At 42.5% G+C, this 21,120-nt stretch overlaps 1 protein-coding gene across 2 annotated transcripts in view; it reads right to left on the reverse strand.

Moving 5' to 3' along the window:
* Positions 1-4,823: 4,823 nt before the first annotated feature.
* The window catches only part of mtr (5-methyltetrahydrofolate-homocysteine methyltransferase), a 30,502-nt gene continuing 14,205 nt past the window's right edge, over positions 4,824-21,120 (reverse strand). For both annotated transcript variants that reach the window (XM_070851622.1, XM_070851623.1), the window contains 12 exons: positions 18,750-18,850; positions 17,974-18,041; positions 16,135-16,255; positions 15,763-15,844; positions 13,467-13,565; positions 12,903-12,978; positions 12,554-12,709; positions 12,044-12,243; positions 10,991-11,191; positions 10,296-10,488; positions 5,760-5,872; positions 4,824-4,940 (listed from right to left, as the gene is read on the reverse strand). In XM_070851622.1, coding sequence (XP_070707723.1) covers positions 4,851-4,940; positions 5,760-5,872; positions 10,296-10,488; positions 10,991-11,191; positions 12,044-12,243; positions 12,554-12,709; positions 12,903-12,978; positions 13,467-13,565; positions 15,763-15,844; positions 16,135-16,255; positions 17,974-18,041; positions 18,750-18,850 — 1,500 coding nt within the window. In that variant the 3' untranslated portion in view covers positions 4,824-4,850. The remainder of the gene's footprint in view (positions 4,941-5,759; positions 5,873-10,295; positions 10,489-10,990; positions 11,192-12,043; positions 12,244-12,553; positions 12,710-12,902; positions 12,979-13,466; positions 13,566-15,762; positions 15,845-16,134; positions 16,256-17,973; positions 18,042-18,749; positions 18,851-21,120) is intronic.

The following is a 21,120-nucleotide window of genomic DNA, read 5'->3' on the forward strand; positions in this document are numbered from 1 at the left end:
AGCACATTTCTTCTTCTATTACTCATTTTCTAGAGAAGCTGCCTCGTTCAAAGACAGTTACTCCACCTAGCGGTGAGACTAAGAAGTACAACACAGTCCAGAGCAGGTTCCATGTGTGGGCCGCCTTCCAATACATTTTTAGAATTTCCTGCGTAGTTTGGACACCCCTGGTCTAAATGCTGCATTACAATGTTAACTTCCCCTAAAATGAGGGGATGAAGACAAAATGATCTGAAGACAACCTAGAACTTTCAATCTTCTTGGCCAAGTTTTTTTTTATTTCTGAGGAGTTCTTGATGGCTCGCGTTCTTGGTGGTAATAAATCAACATGCAGCTCTTTTGCTGTAGGACAGTTAAGATGCTTTGGTTGTACAATCTGAGGGGGCGACAGTGAAAGCTTGTTTAATAAGGCAGCTTTGGCCCTGGGAAGAAAAGTGCATCCTCAGTATACACAATATGTAGACATACCATGATAATATCATCCCATAGAACACAACACACACCAAGCATGTTATTAGGAAGGAGCGTGATGGTGTGTGTCGCTGATGAAATGTCTCCAATGTATATTGAAGATGTAGTTTTCTAAATGAAGATATCTTCTCTTTGAGGCAGTGTGCAGGCGTTCCCTCCTTTGTCCACTGATGCCGTCTACCGAGAGCCTTGCACCTACGTGATGTGTGCTACTACTCTGCTTCAACATTTTGTATGTCTGTGGACAGTATCTTCTGATTTATGGACGGGTGAAAACATGTCTGTGTCAAAACCTTTGGCTCTTATATGTCAAATAAAATGAAACAAGATTTTTGAACCTGGCTTCATCCTGTTTAGATCTAGATTAGATTAGATTAGCCTTTATTTATCCCACGGTGGGGAAATTCACATTTGGCAGCAGTTCACACATATACACATACTGGTAAAAGTATAAATATATAAAAAAAATATAAAAAATAAGATAGAAAAAAAGGAAAATATATATATACACACACTATATTGCCAAAAGTATTGGCTCACCTGCCTTGACTCGCATATGAATTTAAGTGACATCCCATTCTTAAACCATAGGGTTTAATATGACGTCGGTCCACCCTTTGCAGCTATAACAGCTTCAACTCTTCTGGGAAGGCTTTCCACAAGGTTTAGGAGTGTGTTTATGGGAATTTTTGACCATTCCTCCAGAAGGGCATTTGTGAGGTCACACACTGATGCTGGACGAGAAGGTCTGGCTCTCAGTCTCTGCTCTAATTCATCCCAAAGGTGTTCCATCGGGTTGAGGTCAGGACTCTGTGCAGGCCAGTCAAGTTCATCCACACCAAACTCTCTCATCCATGTCTTTATGGACCTTGCTTTGTGCACTGGTGCACAGTCATGTTGGAACAGGAAGGGGTCATCCCCAAACTGTTCCCACAAAGTTGGGAGCATGAAATTGTCCAAAATCTCTTGGTATGCTGAAGCATTCAGAGTTCCTTTCACTGGAACTAAGGGGCCAAGCCCAGCTCCTGAAACACAACCCCACATCATAATCCCCCCTCCACCAAACTTTACACATGGCACAATGCAGTCAGACAAGTACCGTTCTCCTGGCAACCGCCAAACCCAGACTCGTCCATCAGATCGCCAGATGGTGAAGAGCGATTCGTCACTCCAGAGAACACGTCTCCACTGCTCTAGAGTCCAGTGGCGGCGGCTTTACACCACTGCATCCGATACTTTGCATTGCACTTGGTGATGTAAGGCTTGGATGCAGCTGCTCGGCCATGGAAACCCATTCCATGAAGCTCTCTACGCACTGTTCTTGAGCTAATCTGAAGGCCACATGAAGTTTGGAGGTCTGTAGCGATTGACTCTGCAGAAAGTTGCCGACCTCTGCGCACTATGCGCCTCAGCATCCGTTGACCCCGCTCCGTCATTTTACATGGCCTACCACTTCGTGGCTGAGTTGCTGTTGTTCCCAATCGCTTCCACTTTGTTATAATACCACTGACAGTTGACTGTGGAATATTTAGGAGCGAGGAAATTTCACGACTGGCATCCTATCACAGTACCACGCTGGAATTCATTGAGCTTCTTTCACAGATGTTTGTAGAAACAGTATGCATGCCTTGGTGCTTGATTTTATACACCTGTGGCCATGAAAGTGATTGGACACCTGATTTCAATCATTTGGATGGGTGAGTGAATACTTTTGGCAATAAAGTGTACATATACAGTATATACAAAAACAGTGTAGTTGTATGGTGAATATGAGAAAAAAAGGCTATTGCATGTGAATAGGTTATAACAATATAAAACATATATATGAAATATTGCACTTTTTATTATTATTATTTTTATCTGTTCTGGAAATGAATGCAAACGAGTGTATATTTCATTAGATAATGCACAATTGGTATGTTAGTTACAGTTGGTGGAGCGGAGATGTGAAATCAGATAAAGACAAACAGAAAATATGTTGAAATCATTTATTTTTCAACAAAGTAACACCGTTGCTCCTCTTTTACAGTGTTTGCAACGCCACCATAATCTGTCCACAAATTATTTTTTCAATGTAAGAAAATAAAATGGATTAAGAAACTATTTTCCTAGAGACTGAGGTCAGCCAGAGCAGCACATCAGGGCTTTTAATACACATGTGAAATGCACAAACCTGATTTCAGTTTGAACCTGGTTGATTGTGGACATTTAGTCCCATGTGGAGATTTTTCAGGATCATGGAATAAAGTACAAATGTTGCATAACACACACACACACACACACACACGCGCAGCAATGAACACTGATTTTACACATTTTCACTGGGAGTGAATTGAAATGCAGATTACAGCAGATGTTGCAAAGGTAAGGGGAGGTAAGATTTGAAGATGAGACCTTAGAACTCGTCTCTTTCTAACCAAGCTTGAAGCACATCACTTCATTATAACGGTTCTGCAATTACATGTAGTGAAAGAATCTGTAAAGGATTACTATTTGAGTTCTTATCATATCCACGAAGCTTGGTCTCTTGTTGGATCTCCGGATAAGCAGAAGATAACGGATGGATGGATGGATGTTCTCCAAGGTTTGATTTTGTTTAGTTGTCATTGCTAACACTTTGTTCTTCACTATACAAAAACAGCCCGTTGTAGCACACATATGATTGAAATCTTTTGAATACTGTTTGCAATTTAAGAAATAATACAATTATCATATTTATGTATAAACTGTCTCAATCTATAGATCCTCAGAATTCTTAAGTCACTACAGTGATATCTGATATCTACAGTGTCTTTCCCAAACACACCTTGACACGTGGACAGGAGGAGGCGGGGATCAAACGAGGGACCCTGTGCTCAGTGGACGAGCTGTGTTGAGTTACTTTTTCACTGGCTGAAAGACCAAAAACTGACCAATGAGAGCTTTTGTTGCTGCTGTGTGGATTTAACTACTTTTTTTATTAGGTATTATAAATAGTTTTTTAATAGCATCGTTTAATCAAAATGTTATCACTCTCTAAAGTACCTCTAGGTGTGGCTTTTAATCAGCATTAATGAACTACTGAACATGTGCTATCAAGCTAGTGCACTCCAGCCACAACTTTCATACAGGAACAATAAAATGGTCATTTAAGAAATTATTAAAAAATAAATATCTGTATGTAAACTTCCACTTACAAATCTAAAATGTATGTGAAGAGCATCTATAAATGACTGTGGTTATTATGACTGGTTATTATGACTGTGGTTATTATGACCGGTTATTATGACTGGTTATTATGACCGTGGTTATTATGACCGTGGTTATTATGACTGTGGTTATTATGACTGGTTATTATGACCGTGGTTATTATGACTGGTTATTATGACTGGTTATTATGACCGTGGTTATTATGACTGTGGTTATTATGACTGGTTATTATGACTGGTTATTATCACCGTGGTTATTATGAACGTGGTTATTATGACTGGTTATTATGACCGTGGTTATTATGAACGTGGTTATTATGACTGGTTATTATGACTGGTTATTATGACTGTGGTTATTATGACTGGTTATTATGACCGTGGTTATTATGACCGTGGTTATTATGACCGTGGTTATTATGACTGGTTATTATGACTGGTTATTATGACTGTGGTTATTATGACTGTGGTTATTATGACTGGTTATTATGACCGTGGTTATTATGACTGGTTATTATGACCGTGGTTATTATGACCGTGGTTATTATGACTGGTTATTATGACCGTGGTTATTATGACTGGTTATTATGACCGTGGTTATTATGACCGTGGTTATTATGACCGTGGTTATTATGACTGGTTATTATGACCGTGGTTATTATGACTGTGGTTATTGGTTTGAATGACAGATTCTAACATTTGAACTGTTATTCATGCTTTGGGCTGTTTGAGTGAATATATTGGTCTGTACCATCACATATAAAACTGTTACACATTCAAAGTCTGCACTGAATGCGTCTAAAGATTGATTGATTATTTTTTTTTTTTTATTACAATCATTTGTTTTTTTTTTCCTGGAGCAATTTTCAGCAGTTTGCATTAATAGAGTAGTTGAACATTTTGAGAAATACTTTTATCATTTAAGCACAATGTGTGTATGTAATAATAAAAATATATTTGTGCATAGTAACAGTAGGAAGGTGGTGATAACCTGTTAGCACAAAGGACTGCTAAAAAAAAATTCTGAAATACACAGTATAATAAAAATCTAAAAGACATGATGAAGTAAACAACTATGGGATGTGTATGAAACCCTGGGTGAGAGCCTGTGTGCGCTACAGTGAGTGGTTGGACTGTAAACCTGATTCTGGGTTAGGGTTGTGTCCTTCAGGTTACTGCTGGAGACGTCACACACTACGCCTCACTGTCATAGCCCAGTATGGGAGCCAGCCATCGCTCCCCTTCCTCCACGCTCATCTGTTTCCTCCGAGAATAGTCCTCTACCTGAGGACGAGAAAATACAAGCTCAGTCCTGAGATTTTTTTGCTTTAAAGGGTTATTCCAGTATTTTTCAATCAGGGTCCTACTTTTACATATTTTGGTATCTAAATGACTAATGGCTCCAAATAGTTTCAGGACCTGGTCCAATAGATCGCCTGAGCTGACAATATTGTTTTCTTCAAAGCCACTAGACTCCACTGGCAAAACCATTATTTTACACTGCAGAACATGGGAGCTGCTCGTCTACCACTGCTTCAGTTATTTTTTAGTTTGATATTGTGAACGAACCCTTTAAAACACCAAAGTTACACAAAGACCAATGTTCTGCGAGCTAACATTTCTGTTTTTGTCGGTGAAGTCTGGTGGCTTTGAAGACGGCGACACAACGACCATTTGTGGTTAAACTGAAAGGATCTTAGACGTCTCTCTCATCCTTTCCATAATGTTGTCAGACACTTAAAATAGCAATCTGTGCCCGTCACTGGCAAAAAAAAGGATTATGTTGCAGCCATTGCAGCACATTTCGTTCAAAAAAAAGTTTGTAATTTCGACAACAAAATATGTAAAAAATAGGGCCCATATCATTTACATACTGTTTTTACAGTGCACTTAAAAATAACCTGCGTTGCTTTGTCAGTACAGAATTTATACTCTGTCTCATTATTATAATTTATCCGTAGATAGACCGCTTCTGTGTCATAATTTGTTTACATATACAACATATATATACTACATTTCATAAAACACCAACATCTAGAACATCCAAAGTGATGGTACAGTGATAGATCCATGGCAGTTTGAGATGTAGACAGTTAGCAGAACCTGCTCCTTGGTGATCTTTCCGACGGCAAAGTATGAGGCCTGAGGGTTGGAGAAGTAAAGTCCGGACACTGAGGCAGCAGGTGTCATGGCCAAGGACTCTGTCAGACAAATACCTACACACACACACACACACACACACACACAAATGTACCCATTACCGCCAGGATTACACACACACGCACAGAAAATGTACATGTGCAGCAAAATGAGATAAAAGCAGATGGTCAGCGTTTCATGTTAACACTTGACATTGATTAGTTTTAACAGACACAAACACTTACAAACTGTCTAACTTTAGTTTCGCAACTTTGATGAGCCTTATTTAATTTAACTGGACTAGATGTGCTCTAAATTAATTTGCTCTCCTGCTGCTGAATACTTCCACAGAAGTATTGTTAGCACTCACTGATACAGCGTAACTTGCTTAGTGTAAAACATGAATTCATTGTTCACATGGGTTCGGGATTAAGCCGCCAACGTCCCTGTTCGAGGCTGGGTCTGGAGTCTAACCTCTCCACTACTGTTAATAAAAGGAAAACACCTTTAGCCTCTAAGCAGTGGGCCTAATGTTAACGTGTATGGCTCATAAGCTAAGGGCAGGCAGTGTTTTGTTGGCAGTTGTGTTGGAGAATCAAGGCCACAGCATTCATCATTTAAGCTGAGTGATGGTGGCCTTTCCACAGGAGTGTACTACAAAGCAAGTTGGACATAGTCAGGCTTTCTTTGTATTAGCTAGCTTGACAACCTCCACGGCTCTGTGCGCCTTCCCATAAAAGGGGGCATGTGACTCATCGCTTGGCTCTTCTTCCACACAAAATAGAGTGACTGCGTGCTGCCTACTTCAGGTCATTATAATGGAGCACTATGAAGAATATAGAGAAACTGTGATTGCAAATGAGGCAAGCACGGAATGCTGGCAGAATAAGTTTATATTCATTTTAACAGTGCACTCTCAATGACTACTGTTTATTTCGAATGTGGCAGCTGCACATTTTATAGCTCTTAAACTTGATACAGCGTAATTAAACTGTCCCATAATGAAGGACAGCCCCAAATAGTTTGTTTTGGGTCAAATCAAAGTGAAATGAATTTTATGACTTAATATTACCTATTTTTATTTAAGATCATAGATGGTGTGTGATTAACCAGTTATACCAAACAGGTGCTCATAATCATTAATTTCATATGTAGGTTTAAACACAGTCACTAACTGAAACAGAAACAGCTGTAGGTGAGGAACAGCCAAACTCTGCTACCAAGGTGAGGCTGTGAAGACAGTTTGATGTCTCAGGTCATCATGATCAGACTGAGCACAGCAACAAGACACAAGGTGGTTCTACTGCATCAGCAAGGTCTCCCCCAGGCAAACATTTCAGAGCAGACTGGGGTTTCAAGATGTTCAAGCTCTTCTGAAGAAGCACAAAGAAACGGACAACGTTGAGGAGCGTAGACGCAGCGATCGGTCGAGGAAACTTAGTGCAGCAGATGAAAATCAGAGAATGTCCATCAGTGCCATCAGCTCAGAACCAGCAGAAACCAGTGGGACCCTGGTCCACCATCTACTGTCCAGAGAAGTCTGGCCACAAGTGGTCTTCATGGGAGAATTGTGACCAAAAAGCCTCCGATGTGGAAACATGACCAAGAGACTCAACCCTACATGAAAACATCAGAACTAGGGTGCAGAACAATGGCAGCAGGAGCTCTGGACTGATGAGTCAATATCTGAAATATTTGTAGCAGAAGGCAGTTTGTTCTCTGAAGGGCTGGAGAGCAGAACAACACTGAGGGTCTGCAGGTGGAGGTTCCTTGTAAGTTTGGGGCTGCATTTCTGCAAATGGAGTTGTGGATTTGTTCAGGATCAATGGTGTCCTCAGTGCTGAGAAATACAGGCAGATAATCATCCATCATCAGCACCATCAGGGAGGCTGATCGTCTGATTGGCCCCACATTTATTCTGCAGCAGGACAACGACCCCAAACACACAGCCAATGTCATTAGGAGCTATCTTCAGAGGAAAGAACAACAAGGAGTCCTGCCGAGTTCCTTCAAAAACTGCGTGCAAGTGTACCTGGAAGCACTGATGCTGTTTTGAAGGCAAATTTTTCTTCTGTTTGCTCACTTTGTGTTTTGTAAATCAATAAACAATAAAATTTTATATTTTTGAAAGCATTCTTACTTTCTGCATTTTTTCACGCCTAAAACTTTTGCACAGTACTGTATAGATCATTAAGCAGTAGTTTCCATATCTTTTACGTCTTTCAGATCAACACACCTCGCGAACCTATTAATCTCACTTCACATTACACCCCTCAGGTAGGTTTTGAAGCTGCGCTACAGCTGCAATGACTAGAAAATTAAAGAAGTGGATGTAGCGTCCAAGTATGAAAAGTGAAAATGAAACAGATTATGTGGAAGTCCCGCCCGAAAAGTATGCTTTAGGGTGGGACTACCTCGTGACTAACAAATCAGAGCAGTCTTTGTGGGATGAACATCACTTCTGGCATCCAGAAAAACCAAGATGGCAACACCCGTAAAGCCAAACTGGCAGTCCGTAATCCAATGGGCAGCATCATGGCAGCCACGACCACTTCTTACATACAGTGTATGTACAGCTGACCAGCCAATTAGCCAGCTAGCCTGCAAATGGTTACTAGCAGTGTACTTTCACCAAGAGGATCTGTGTCTGGTCGCTCATTCAACACCACAAGGTGTGGGTCTCTACCGAGTAGCTAGAAACCCAGTGCAGGTTGTCGTTTTGTTGTCTGTTGTCATTTTCAGCATTGGTCTTATAATGCAGTAATAATTATGCATAAACATTTACAGTGAAATTATTTCTGCACTGGGAAGTGGTCCAACACATCCTGACGCGCCCCCCCCCCCCTGGAATTCGTCAGTGCTGCGATGACAACGCTACATCTAATGTTCACTTGAAACAGTATGAAGAATTGTCAGTGTCAGCTTGACTGACAAGGTGTGACGATCAGAGGACAGCTGAACAGACAGAAATAATGAGGAGCCCATATGCCTATAGTATACTGTAAACCCCCCCCACCGCCATCAAAACAATGTATGTGTCAACCATAATACATCCCTTCTTGTTAATGCCGAGCCAAGCAGACAGACAAACGTTCTATCAGAAACTAAAGAATTCCGGTTTGTGCACTCACATCAGCTGTAAATGTACTGTGATATTTTTTTGGTCACATAACAATAGGTGACCACACAAGCTATTTTAACTACGTCAACATTTCCAAAGCAGTTGGAGGACCACATCCCCATTGTTTTTGTGTTTGTACTCCAAGACCTGGGAACGATCAATTTTGAGGGAAGCTCCAACTTCACCGTCGGTAACACTTCCAGCACAAGAGGAACCTGTGGTGGTGGAAGTGTGCTGTGATTGGTTGAGCACGTGAGCCAATGCAGTACCAGCAACTGCCATTTAAAAAACCATGTAAAATGTTAGCCGTGTAAACAGCAGACAACACAAACAACAGCTTGTAAGGAAACAGACACATGGACTGGCAGAGAAGTCCAGGCTTGACTCAGTGTGTATGTGATGGAGCTACAGAGTTGAGTACAGCTTATGTCACTTCAGTGTCATAAGCCAATGCAAACAGAAAAAAAAAGCCTGTTTGTTTGTTTCAAAAGTCGCTTTCCAGTTTGTATCAGTGAATTTTTACACCGGAATACCAACAATTAACACAAGAAAGAATCACTTTCCTTCTTCGGTCTTAAAATTGTGAATTAATGGTTTTTGTCATTTATTTATACATTCCATCTCACCATGTGTTTTTCTCCACCTTTAACATTTATAGTTCTCAGTTTATGATGACATGATGACATGTGGCCAGTGTACCACTGAAACCCACCGAGCAGCAGCAGTTTAAGATAAGCAAGCCATGGTTCCAAACTGAGGTTGAGGGAGGGGGGAAAACATATGATCACTGAGCTGCTGCATGTATACGTGAATTTACAGTAACCTGGTCACTATAGTGCATATAAACGTGTTCCCAATTACATGTGAAACCTTATTTCTGAGTAATGTGGTTACTTAAGTGTAAAGTGTACAAACACACTGATTGTAAAGATAGAGAAAACCAATTCATCCATCCATCATCTATACCGCTTATCCGTCAGGGTCGTGGGGGAGCTGGAGCCAATCCCAGCTGACTTTGGGCGAAGTGTCCTGTCCAAAAAGTGAACCCCAACTTGCTCCTGAAGCAGCTTCAGTGTGTGAATGCGTGTGACAGAACAGAACAACTTAGATTCCTCCTGAATGAATGATGTGTGAATGAGGGTGTGATGTGAAAGCGCTTTGGAGTAATCGAAATGACTAGAAGGTGCTGTACAAATACAGAGCATTTACCATAGAGACAGACGACCACTACGGGCAATCTACCCACCTACGAGTCGTAAATTGTCGAAGCCAGAGTACCCGGAGAAAACCCACACAAGCACGGGGAGAACATGCAAACCACCGCTGCCTGAAAATCACTTCAGTAACTCAAAATAGCTATTCAGTTTTGTTGCTCTCACCAGTCTTCTCCTGGATTCCAGCCAGGCTCCACATGGTGGTCTTCTCTGTGTGGTCAGGCTGGCTAGGGTAGCCAGCTGCAGGTCTGATGCCCTGGTATCGAACTCTGTGTAGGTCTGAGGCCTGCAGAGCCTCATCAGAACTGTAGCCCCACAGCTCCCTGCGCACACGAGCGTGGAGCTCCTCGGCAAAGGCCTGGAGGTCAGACAGAGAGGTTGAAGCAGAAACCATTCCACTGACTAAAACAGACATTTTATCTCACAGAACACAGGGCTTTGTGACCTTGTTGCTTTAAAGGGAAAGAGTGTGAGAGTTGCTGTTTTTTGTTAGTTTTGTTTAGTGTGGTGGTTTTAAAGAGACATAACAGCTGATCCAAGGGGATCTTTCCCTTGAGCAAAAGGCTCTCTCTCTGTAGGGATCCTTTGTGACACTTCATCAACACTTAAAGTGATTAGTGCAGTTGCCCCAAATAATTACTTTGCAGCCATTGCATTTTATGGCGGCTGCCTGAGGCAATCTGCTCGACCAGCTCCAAAACATTTGATGCCTACAAGTCATTTCCAACCCAAAGTATGTAAAACAAGGGCCCACATATAAAAAACCCTTTAACATGTCACTCGAACACAGTGACTCACTAGCCCATGCCACACCAGCAGTAAAGGAGCCCTGGTGTCCTAGGAGGTTGTCCATACTGTACCTCAGCCAGTCGGTCGGCCAGAGCTTTGATCATGATGCTACTGTAGTCATCTCCGTCAGCCTGGAACTGCTGACTCAGCTCCTCAGCCCCAAACACGCCCACAGCAAACACACCGACGTAGTCTGCCACACCGCTGTCTACAGGGGCAACGAAGTCAGACACACACAGGTAGGGCTCTGAACTGGAGCCGTCCTTCTCCACCTGCAGCACACACAGACGTTTGCCACTGTTACTTTTAGGTCACATTCAGAATGTGTGCATCAGAACCTGCCCCCCCCCCCGGTAGCAGGATGGAGCCAACGCTGGTGGTTTAAGTTTACTTCAACTATATATTTTATTTAATCTACTGTACATGTACATTTTATTTGCCACGTTTGTAGGCTGTATAGCATGAATGTTTTGAATGAATGTGTTAAAAAAGTTAACAAAAATCACAATTAATCATAGTATCGAATCGAAATACATGCAGAACTGCAAGAATTTAAAATTGCAATACGCATTGAATCAGCGCCCAAGTATCATGACAGCTGAATCGGGACGAAAGCGTACTGTCCCAGTAATGATGGTTAGTATAACCTACAAAAACTACAGTTCTTTTAATAGTTTCAGTTTTTAATCGTCATGAAATCGTAATGTTTTGAGAGCTCACAGTAAATGCTGTGCAGTGTCAACCAAAGGTAGCAATAGTTTGCTAGATGCTGGCACAGCCTGCTTCAATGACAATGTGGCGGAGGGCACAGAGTGTTGGCACATCACATGTGCTCCTGGCTACACCTGCAGCATACGGTGTAGGGTTGTGTCAGCCAGGTGTTCTAACAAGACGTAAGCTTTCATTTTGGGATTGTGCTCTTGGACCCAGCTCAAGGTTAAGGCAAGTTAACATCTACAGACTAAAGTACACAATGGCAAAATGAATGCATGGTGCTGCTACTTTTATTTGTGGTTTTCAATATAAAACCAGAATTGATTTCACTGTGTGTATCAGAGCCTTTTACAACACTGACAACTGTGGTCATTCTGGTCACTGTTCCTGACCATTTCATCACTACTCACCTGTTGCCGTAAGCCATGGAACGTGGCAGTGGGCGTGGCGTTTCGGGGCACTGTGACATCATCTTTGTATACATTGATGTCATCGCCATCACTCTGAGCACGCCAGAAGCCCACCAAGCCCTGCCCGGTCAGACTGCGGCTGTCAATCACCTGGTTGAGCAGTCGCTGGGCTTCATCGAAGACTCGCCGAGCCTCCACACCTGAAGGAAGCAAAATGTTACTAAGATGAGACACTGATATTTAACAAGGCTGGAGGTCATTGCACTGACTCACTAATACTGACTCACTTACTTTGTTACAATAAATTGGATGGATTGTCAATTGAGTATAGCACTGAATTGAAATGATTGAAGTTTTATTCTTCTAATTTAGATTTTATAGAACTGAATATTGAATTGTTTTTCCCCCCAAAATATAATGCAGCAGCAACATTTGAGTGGAATATCATGTAGCGTGAAGAATGTTTGTCTTAAGGATTCTGATGAACCCTGACAGATGTCCAGCCCGTACCAATAGTCTTGTCCTTGAAGATCTTGGGGTAACCTCTGTTGGGGTATTTTCCTCTCAGCTGCCACACATCAAAGAAAGGCTTCCAGTCTATGAAGTCCACCAGACTGTTTAGGTCATACCACTGAAACACGCGTGTGCCCAGGAACTGAGGATGCACTGACACACAAAAACAAAGAAAGAGGCTTTTAAGGTCCACACAGTTCCACGTGTTCCACATTATTGTGTTACATACAATACATCCTCTGTACCTGTGTGATGTATGAAGTACTGTGTTACTGTGTGTACTGAAGCTAGATGATGTTTAGATTGTAGCGGTAGAACATTAGTGGATTCCTTCATGCTAACTTACCAGGCTTGGGCAGAGAGAGCCAGTCTATACGTAAAGCCTTCTCTCTGGCCTGAGAAAGAGACAGATACTGACGGTCCTGAGGCAGCGGAGTCACAAGGGATGAAAAGGAAGGCAAAACTATTTTAATTATGTCGCACAAAATGTAGATTTGTAGATTATAAATAAACCCAATATGCTTAACATTAAAATGCATGTGCAAACAAGTATCCATCCAACTGTAAAAATTTGGACATTCAAGTAAATGATGTTAATACCAGCTGCTACTAGGACAGGGAAATTAGTAGAGGAGAGGCGAAATGTACGGCTATGTGGGATTCACTAAGAATGATGAAAGATAGATTTATACTCAAAATGTACACTCTTGACAGGGACACATACACAGTTGAACTCAAAATTATTCAACCCCCCTGCAAATTAGGTGTACTGGCAAAATGTACAAATTTTCAGCTGTGTTCAATGAACAGCTCCTGTGTTTAAATGGGATAACAATTCAAGAGACCAGGATGTAATGCTGGTCACAGAGTGCTGTCTGCCTTATTGGGTGTCAGAACCAGCCATTCTTACCTTCAGGGAGTCGTAATGCTCCTGCCTGATCTCCTCATATTCCTCCTTCAGGTCCTCAAAGTACTCCTCCCTCACCGTCTCATCCAGGAGCTGGGAGCACTGACAGACAGGAGAACAGGATTCAAACATCTGTCAAACCTGTGGCCACATCAACTCTGATCATCAAATGCAAGCCAGAATGTTTTTGCTGGAGTTGACTGGATGAAGGAAATCTGCCCCATCATTGTCTTTTTAAAAATGATTAAAGCAAATATAAGGGGCCTTCGCTCATCTCTGTTTTCTACCAAGCAGAGTTAAAGGGTCAAATAACAGAGGGAGAATAGTATCAGATGTGAGACATAATGTACATCCATAAACTCATTGGTAGAGAGGAAAAGTATTCCTTCTACCCTTTGAGAGTCAAAAATAACACATTTAAGAAGAACTGGAAAAATTTAACATTTATATGAGACATAACAGGGACTAAATCAATGCCTAACTGAATTAAAGCTGCAAACAGCACTGAAGGGCCCTCGCACATCCGCGTGCGTCGGGAAGCGTTTACAGCTGTGAGTTTACTGCTGACATGACCTGAATTTTTGGGACCGCTGCAGCGAGCCTTAACGGAACGGAGATGTACATCACATGTATGTTTCATATAAATCAGATGATCTTTGTCACAAGAGACTTGTAAAATTGGGCATCAGCAGAGAAAGGGGATAAGAGTGCTTCAATGGGCATTTATGAGGCTGAGAGCTCTTCCACAGAGGTTTACATCCATTAGAGAGCCAGTACTGCCCTCTGGTGGCCGATGAAGTAAGTGCAGAATAAATGTAGGGCTTTTATAAGCAATATGATTTATAATCTCACCTCCCACAACCACACCGTTACACTGAAACAAAAAAGATTCAAAAGGCAGCATTGTGAAGGATTTAAAGGTTAAAATAACCATTATTGAGGTCGGTGTAGTTGATCTGCTTGGAGGATTTCAGACACGGATACTCTTTTTAGACAATTCAAAATTGGGTGTAGGACATGGCTCCAAGAGCTCCAAGAGCTCCAAGAGCCATGTCCTACACCCAATTTTGAATTTTAGGTCTCACCATGGGCCATATACATAGTGAACTTCATACATGTGGGCCAAACGTAGCACTGGGCTGCTTCATTGAAATCTTACTAAAAGTTTTAATGGGGCACTGTTGAGCATAAACCACATCAGATTACACATTGTAGGCCTCTGGATGTGTTTGCCAAGTTTGGTGAACTTTAAACCATGCCTGGCCATTCTACTTCCTGTTTGGGAAATTTGACGCAGTGCCACGGCCATTGAGTTTTGCACAGATCTCAGATCATTAAGGTTTAATCATTAAGGTGTCGGCCGCACTCCGACCAAGTTTGAGGTGGATCTGATTAACACCCTTGGAGGAGTTTGACAATACGACCCCTTCAAATGGCCAAAAAGCCATCAAATTCTCTAAGGTCTGAAGGCTAATTTGATGGCATTTTTAAGTGGATCTGGTCATTTGTCTTGTCTGTGGATGTCACAGAGTAAAACATGATATTTCCTATTGCCACTAGGAGGCGCTACGAGTATCAGTGAATATTATCATATAGATCTGTTCAGGGCAGGACTCCCATCAAAGTTTGGGGCAGATTTTATCATCTACAGCAGATTTACAGCATACTTCCTGTTTCCCGGCGAGACATCGACATACGAGGCCCCGCCACGTCCTCACCATTTGAGTTTTGCACAGACATTTACTAACTTTTCATCATTAGGTCCTCGACCACAGGCTGGCCAAGTTTGAGGTGGATTGGATGATCGCCCTTGGACTAGTCTGACTGTTTATGACCCAGACAAAAGGCCCAAAATCCATACAAATCCAAAATGGCCAACTTCCTGTCAGGTTTACATCTTCGCACCCACAGACTTCTTTGTAGGTCTTGGAGAGATGTATAAACCTACCAAATTTGTTTCAGGTCAGTCATACACGGTGATCCCAAAATAGGTGGTGCTATAGTTTCGCCATGCCCATGTCCATAACCCATAAAAGCTGAGTGCCTTTAATGATTCAGAGACGCTTGCAAAGTTTTCGAGCACCGTAGGCCCCTCAAAAACACGAAAACATTGCAGAATAATTCTTTGATTTACAATTGGGTCCTCACACTCTGTGCTCGGGCCCTAATTATATATGTATGAACATGGGAGACTGACAATTCATTGTTATTTTCATTTTCAATATGTGTATTGCATTTATTTTTTCTTGTGTGTTATGCAGATATGCTGCTCTGTAAATTAAAAAAAGAAGGTTCTTACCACCACCACACTCCTGGAGGCATCCAGAACATGGACAGCAGGAAAAGTGTAGCGAGGGGCAATCTTCACTGCTGTATGTGTCCTATCAAACACAAAACACACACATTACCAAAGAGGACACTGCCTCTACACACAGGTGCTCTAACCAAGCAGTGGGATAATCAACGGCCCATCTGTATACTCCGTCACTGGTGACTGGTGCAATGTTGGGAATCCCTGAAGTCAGACTGTGACCAGCAGCGGTGAGCAAGTTCTCTGTTCATCCTGAATGCAAGGTTGGAAATTTTTTGCTGCAGCATGTATAGCATTTCTTCGCATCCATGGTGGTCAAGTACAATGTGCAACGTACGTATGTGTGTGTGTGTGAGTTACTTTGATGTGGTGGCTCCTCCAATCAGCAGTGGTATTGTCATACCCAGTCTCTCCATCTCTTTGGCCACATGGATCATTTCATCCAGAGAGGGGGTGATGAGACCAGACAACCCAATGATATCTGCAGGAGCAAAGCAGACAAACACTCACATTACTGCTGCTGCTAATATAAAAGAATATTAATAAGAATAATTTGATCTGGCCATAATCCAAAGTTAATTGTCAGATAACTGGCTGGATAGGAAAAACAAAAAGGTGTATGCAAGATGGCAGGTTTAGTTTAGTGACAGACAACTTAACTACAACCAAAGTTACCACATTGACAGCTGAAGGACTTCAGAGCTCTTCACAGAGTAGAGGTTGGCACTATTCACTCTCGTACAATATTAAAGAAGACAGCATGTGGATTAAAACATTTATTAAAACATAGTCATACATACAAACAATCTAAGTGTGACTGGCTATCAAACAACATGTGTGTGTGTGTGTGCGTACATGTGAATAGGCAAAGGAATGTAACATGAAGGACTACAAAAGGTGGGAGAACCAAATGGTGACTCCCTACAAATGGCAGACAGGCAGACAAAGGACAGCTAAGTGCTGTAGCTGTTAGCTTAGCTTTGTCTCTCAGTCGAGGTCTATTGTAACACTGTGTGTGTGAGTGTGTAGGATAAAGGTACCAGGTTAGGAGAGGATGGTTAGTTCCATGCAGGACTCTGTGTCTGTGTGAGCAAACTAACATCAACTAAACTTTAATGCTGCACAGTAAACTACAACACATCACAATAATCAAACTCTGTGAACATTAAAGTAAATCAAAACCAACACATTAACAAGGTTAACCATTGCTTAGCCATGTATACAGTAATGCTATGCTACATATGCCCAGTCAGAGTTTGTTCCCAGTCCTCAAAGGGAAGAAGAAGGTCCTTCAGTGTGCTGCTTTCTCAGCCTGTTGATGAACCAGGCTGGAAGAAGGTTGTGGTTCTGTGTCCTTGCTGTCCTGGTTGCAGGCTGGAGGAATCTGGTCGCTCCCTTGTTCCTTGATAGTTAGCAGCTTGGTGTTAACTTGCTGGTGCTCCTGTTGCTCTGGAGATCAGCTGGCAGACTTCAGGTCATACCTGCTGGTGCTGATAAGCTTGGTTCAGACAGGGCTTCGTGTCGCTGCCATGAAACAGGTGGTCTGCTCTGGTACAGACCACACTGAGGCTGGGACTGGAGGAGAAAGCTGCAGGCCTGTAAATGGACTCTCAGGGGTCCATGGGAGATGAGGTGCAGCGCTGAACTGGTCTCCAGCAGAGCCCAAGGTGAAACAGAGCTGGACCCTCAGAGGTCCAGAGGAGAGGTGAGAGAGAGCCAAGCTGGACTCTCAGGGGTGAGAGAGAGCTCTGGGAGGAGAGCTGGACTCTCCACAGTCACTAGTCAATTGCTCAGTAATGTTTGAACTATAAAGCCTAAATGGGCATTTTAAAGAAGTAATGCACACCTAAGCATGTTGTTTGAGCTGCAAACTATTCGACATGACTGCACTGAGGAAACACTACGATACTGACATATCTTGAATATCTGCATTTCATGGGTTGTAAATGGCTCAATATCAAAATCAGTCCTGAACCTTGCAAAGATAGAGTCGACCATTTGGGACATTTCTAGGACATGATATGTAGATATAAAAAGGATGTTAACGTCCTTTAATCAGATTGAATGTCACTGAGCAAACTCCTGGCTCACACATCCACAAGGTGACATGGAGTGTCTTTCATTATGGGTAGGATCAGTGCACTTATTAGAAAACCCAGCACCGTGCATCACAGATGTAGTCTAAACTGAACACTGTACCTGCTTTTTGTTTGACGGCCTCCCTGAGGATCTTATCACAGGGAATCATCACACCCAGGTCGATCACTCTGAAAGACAATGAGCATCCTAAATCCAGTCAGAGAAATGCTCCGCTTTTCTTTTGGTGACCTACATTTCTTCCAAGTAATATCATGTCTTTGTACTTTCTGTATAATGTCACTTTCCATATGAAGAAATACTGAATAAGACAATAAGAGCGTCATGTATCAATATTGTAACTCACCATGCACAGACACACGACGTTACAGAATGTCAGGATGAATCTACACATGTAGGTAGCTAACAAACAAACGCAATCACAGGCAGGAAAGTAGGTGGCATTAAACAGCAGGAAGAGTGTTGGGATGGTGCCCAGAGCCAGGCAACACTGTCACTTCTCTCCCATAATGCAACACTGTGCCTTGCGGGGATCAAAAAGCAATATGAGGTGAGGTGGTTAATTCTCTGAACTGTTCAGTGAGCTGCCGTCAGTGCCACTGAGCTTAACATTTCACCTCAAACAGAGGTCGGCAGCAGAGGATATGCTGCTAGTGCCTGACAGTAGAAGGCTGGGCAGCTACACGGAGGATCCTGCTGTTCAATCACACACTGTAATAATGACAAAGTGTGCTTTCCGGCTGCTCGCTTTTAAATGTCTATTCCAGTCAATGAAAAACATATTCACTGCTATTTGAGACACACTGGCAAAAATAACCTAATGCTCAGTGCAGAATTGAAAATGGTACTAGAAGCCTTCAGCAGCAAACCAGTCTTACCTGAAGTTGTTGCAGCCAAGCACTACACCTACAATGTTCTTGCCAATGTCATGGACATCTCCCTTCACTGTAGCCAGAACTATGGTGCCTTTGTAGGGATCCTGCAGACCAGGGAGAAAACAGGATGAAATCCATCTTCATTCATAGCATTCCTTTTGATACCTCGCTATAGGATGTACCTCCCTGTGTATTTCTCTCAAGCATTTATGTCGTTATGCCAATCTTTGCTCCAATGCTGGTGATTGCAACGTTTGCATCACAAGCAGGTGGTACAGGGGACGAATGTGGCTGCATTAGTACCCTGTACTTGCTCCAGCTGGGGCTAATGGTTGTAGCTAATCAGGCCGTCTCTGCTGATGGGTCTGGATTATGAGGAGGAGGGTGACAACGAGGGTGCTTTAGAGATCCTCATATCAGAGGAGGATGAAGGCAAAATGTCCATCCTTTTCTGCCTAGGCTGCCAAGCCTTGTGCTATCACTGCCTCAGTGAGGATGACAGCATGTCTGCTTCCCCCGCTCCCAGCATGGATTTGCAGGACATGTGTGAACACGGGGCATCCAGGCTGAATATTCCCAGGCTTGCAGCAGTAATGCAGAGCGCCAGATCACATTTTGAGGGGAAGAAATTGCCTGAGGCTAAGTGGACTGCAAAACAGCTATTCTCAATTTTTCCTGAGCTGTTGACGGTGTTGTTCTCGTGGAAGAACCATCCGTTCAGCACCCAAAGTCCAAAGGAACTTCCTCCTTGGACTGTGCGGACATGGAGAAACATGACGTACTCCACTGACCCCCAATGGAACCATTGGTTGCAGCCGACCTCCACCCACGGCTGACAATGGTGTCTTCCAGTAACCTCACAAGAGGAAGAGACTTTTCTGCAGAGACAGCAGATTCTGACACCCCTTTAAGTCACAGAAGCACACACATGTATTCTCCACTGGGCTGCTGAGAATAAAAAAAAAAAAAAAAAAAAAACTCCTAGCCTGTCAGGAAATGGGCTGTTATCGATTTTGTCAGTGGTGGATTTTTTAGCATTATAAGTCAGCGGGCGGTGGTCCCAGATCCATCAGAGGCACCGTAAATCTGTTTTTCTAACTTCCAAATTTGTGGAACACAAATACACAGTGATTTCAGTAATGAGAAGTAATGTGTGACATGTAGTGATATAGTGAGGCAGCCATCTCTGTCCACCATAAAATGTAACGCTGGTGTGGAGTTGTATCACGCACTGTGAGACACGATACAAGCTGATAGGATCTTCTCACTTTCTGTTATGGTTGTGTCAAGTATCAATACTCCTGACCAATATTAGACAGGCAAACTCTCCAACCTGCAAGTTGCTCTTCAATGGATTTCTACATATTTGATGTATTACTTAAAATACTGCTGGATAGCTTGAGAATAAAGCCTTATGGACACATCAAGATCATTTATTTATGAATTATATTTTGTAGTGTTAATCAGATTCTGTAAAGTAACTAAAGCTGTCAGATAAACATAGTGGAGTACAAAGTACACTATTTGCCCTTGGGCCGGCTGTGGCTCAGGGGTAGAATGGGTCGTCCATCAATTGTATGAATGATGTGTGAATGGGGGAATGAGGATGTGATGTGAAAGTGCTTTGAGTAGTTGAAATAACTAAAAAGTAACGGGCATTACCTCTGAGATGTAGTTGAGTAGAAGTACAATGTAATGGATCAGAAAATAGAACCTCAAATTTGTACTTAAGAGCACTACTTGAGTAAATGTATTGCCAATGCAGTATCTGTGATTGCACTTTTCTCCTATAATAAATAGAGGATAAGCGTTTATATCAGCCTCTGTTCTTGACAGGAAACTTTATATTCAATCTTTACATCATCAGCATGCAAGGTCATTGATTAATACCACGCTGTACCAAAGTAAGCGTGCGACCAAATCATGTGCTGGTGTGACCAACTGAAAGAGCAACACCAGTGGAGAAGTGAGTGTGGAGCGCTGCATCACAACACTTATCTGTATCAAACAGACCAGGGACATCAACACAACATAACATATCAAACCAGACGTGTCTGCCCTGAGCGTGGCTCGTGCGGTACTGCGCTTAGTGCCCTTGCAGGGACTGACTGCTGCTTGTTGAGTGCTGGTGGTGGCAGAGGACAAGCATACCTGGCAAATACGGCAGTCGCACACCGAGACTGTGAAACTGATGCTATGAATGAATTAGAAGGTTACTTGCATAACCCCCGGTTCTCAGAGTAGCATGAGTGAGAGGTCGCATCAGACATTAGGTTACAACCATTTGGTTACGGCCTGTTTACGTCTGCTGGCTGAAGAGATCTACTGGACCAGTTCCAAAATGTAATTCCATTATTCATATCCTTTATCCTAG

Source organism: Pempheris klunzingeri, chromosome 20 (genome assembly GCF_042242105.1).
Source record: "Pempheris klunzingeri isolate RE-2024b chromosome 20, fPemKlu1.hap1, whole genome shotgun sequence".
Classification (NCBI taxonomy): Eukaryota; Metazoa; Chordata; class Actinopteri; order Acropomatiformes; family Pempheridae; genus Pempheris; species Pempheris klunzingeri.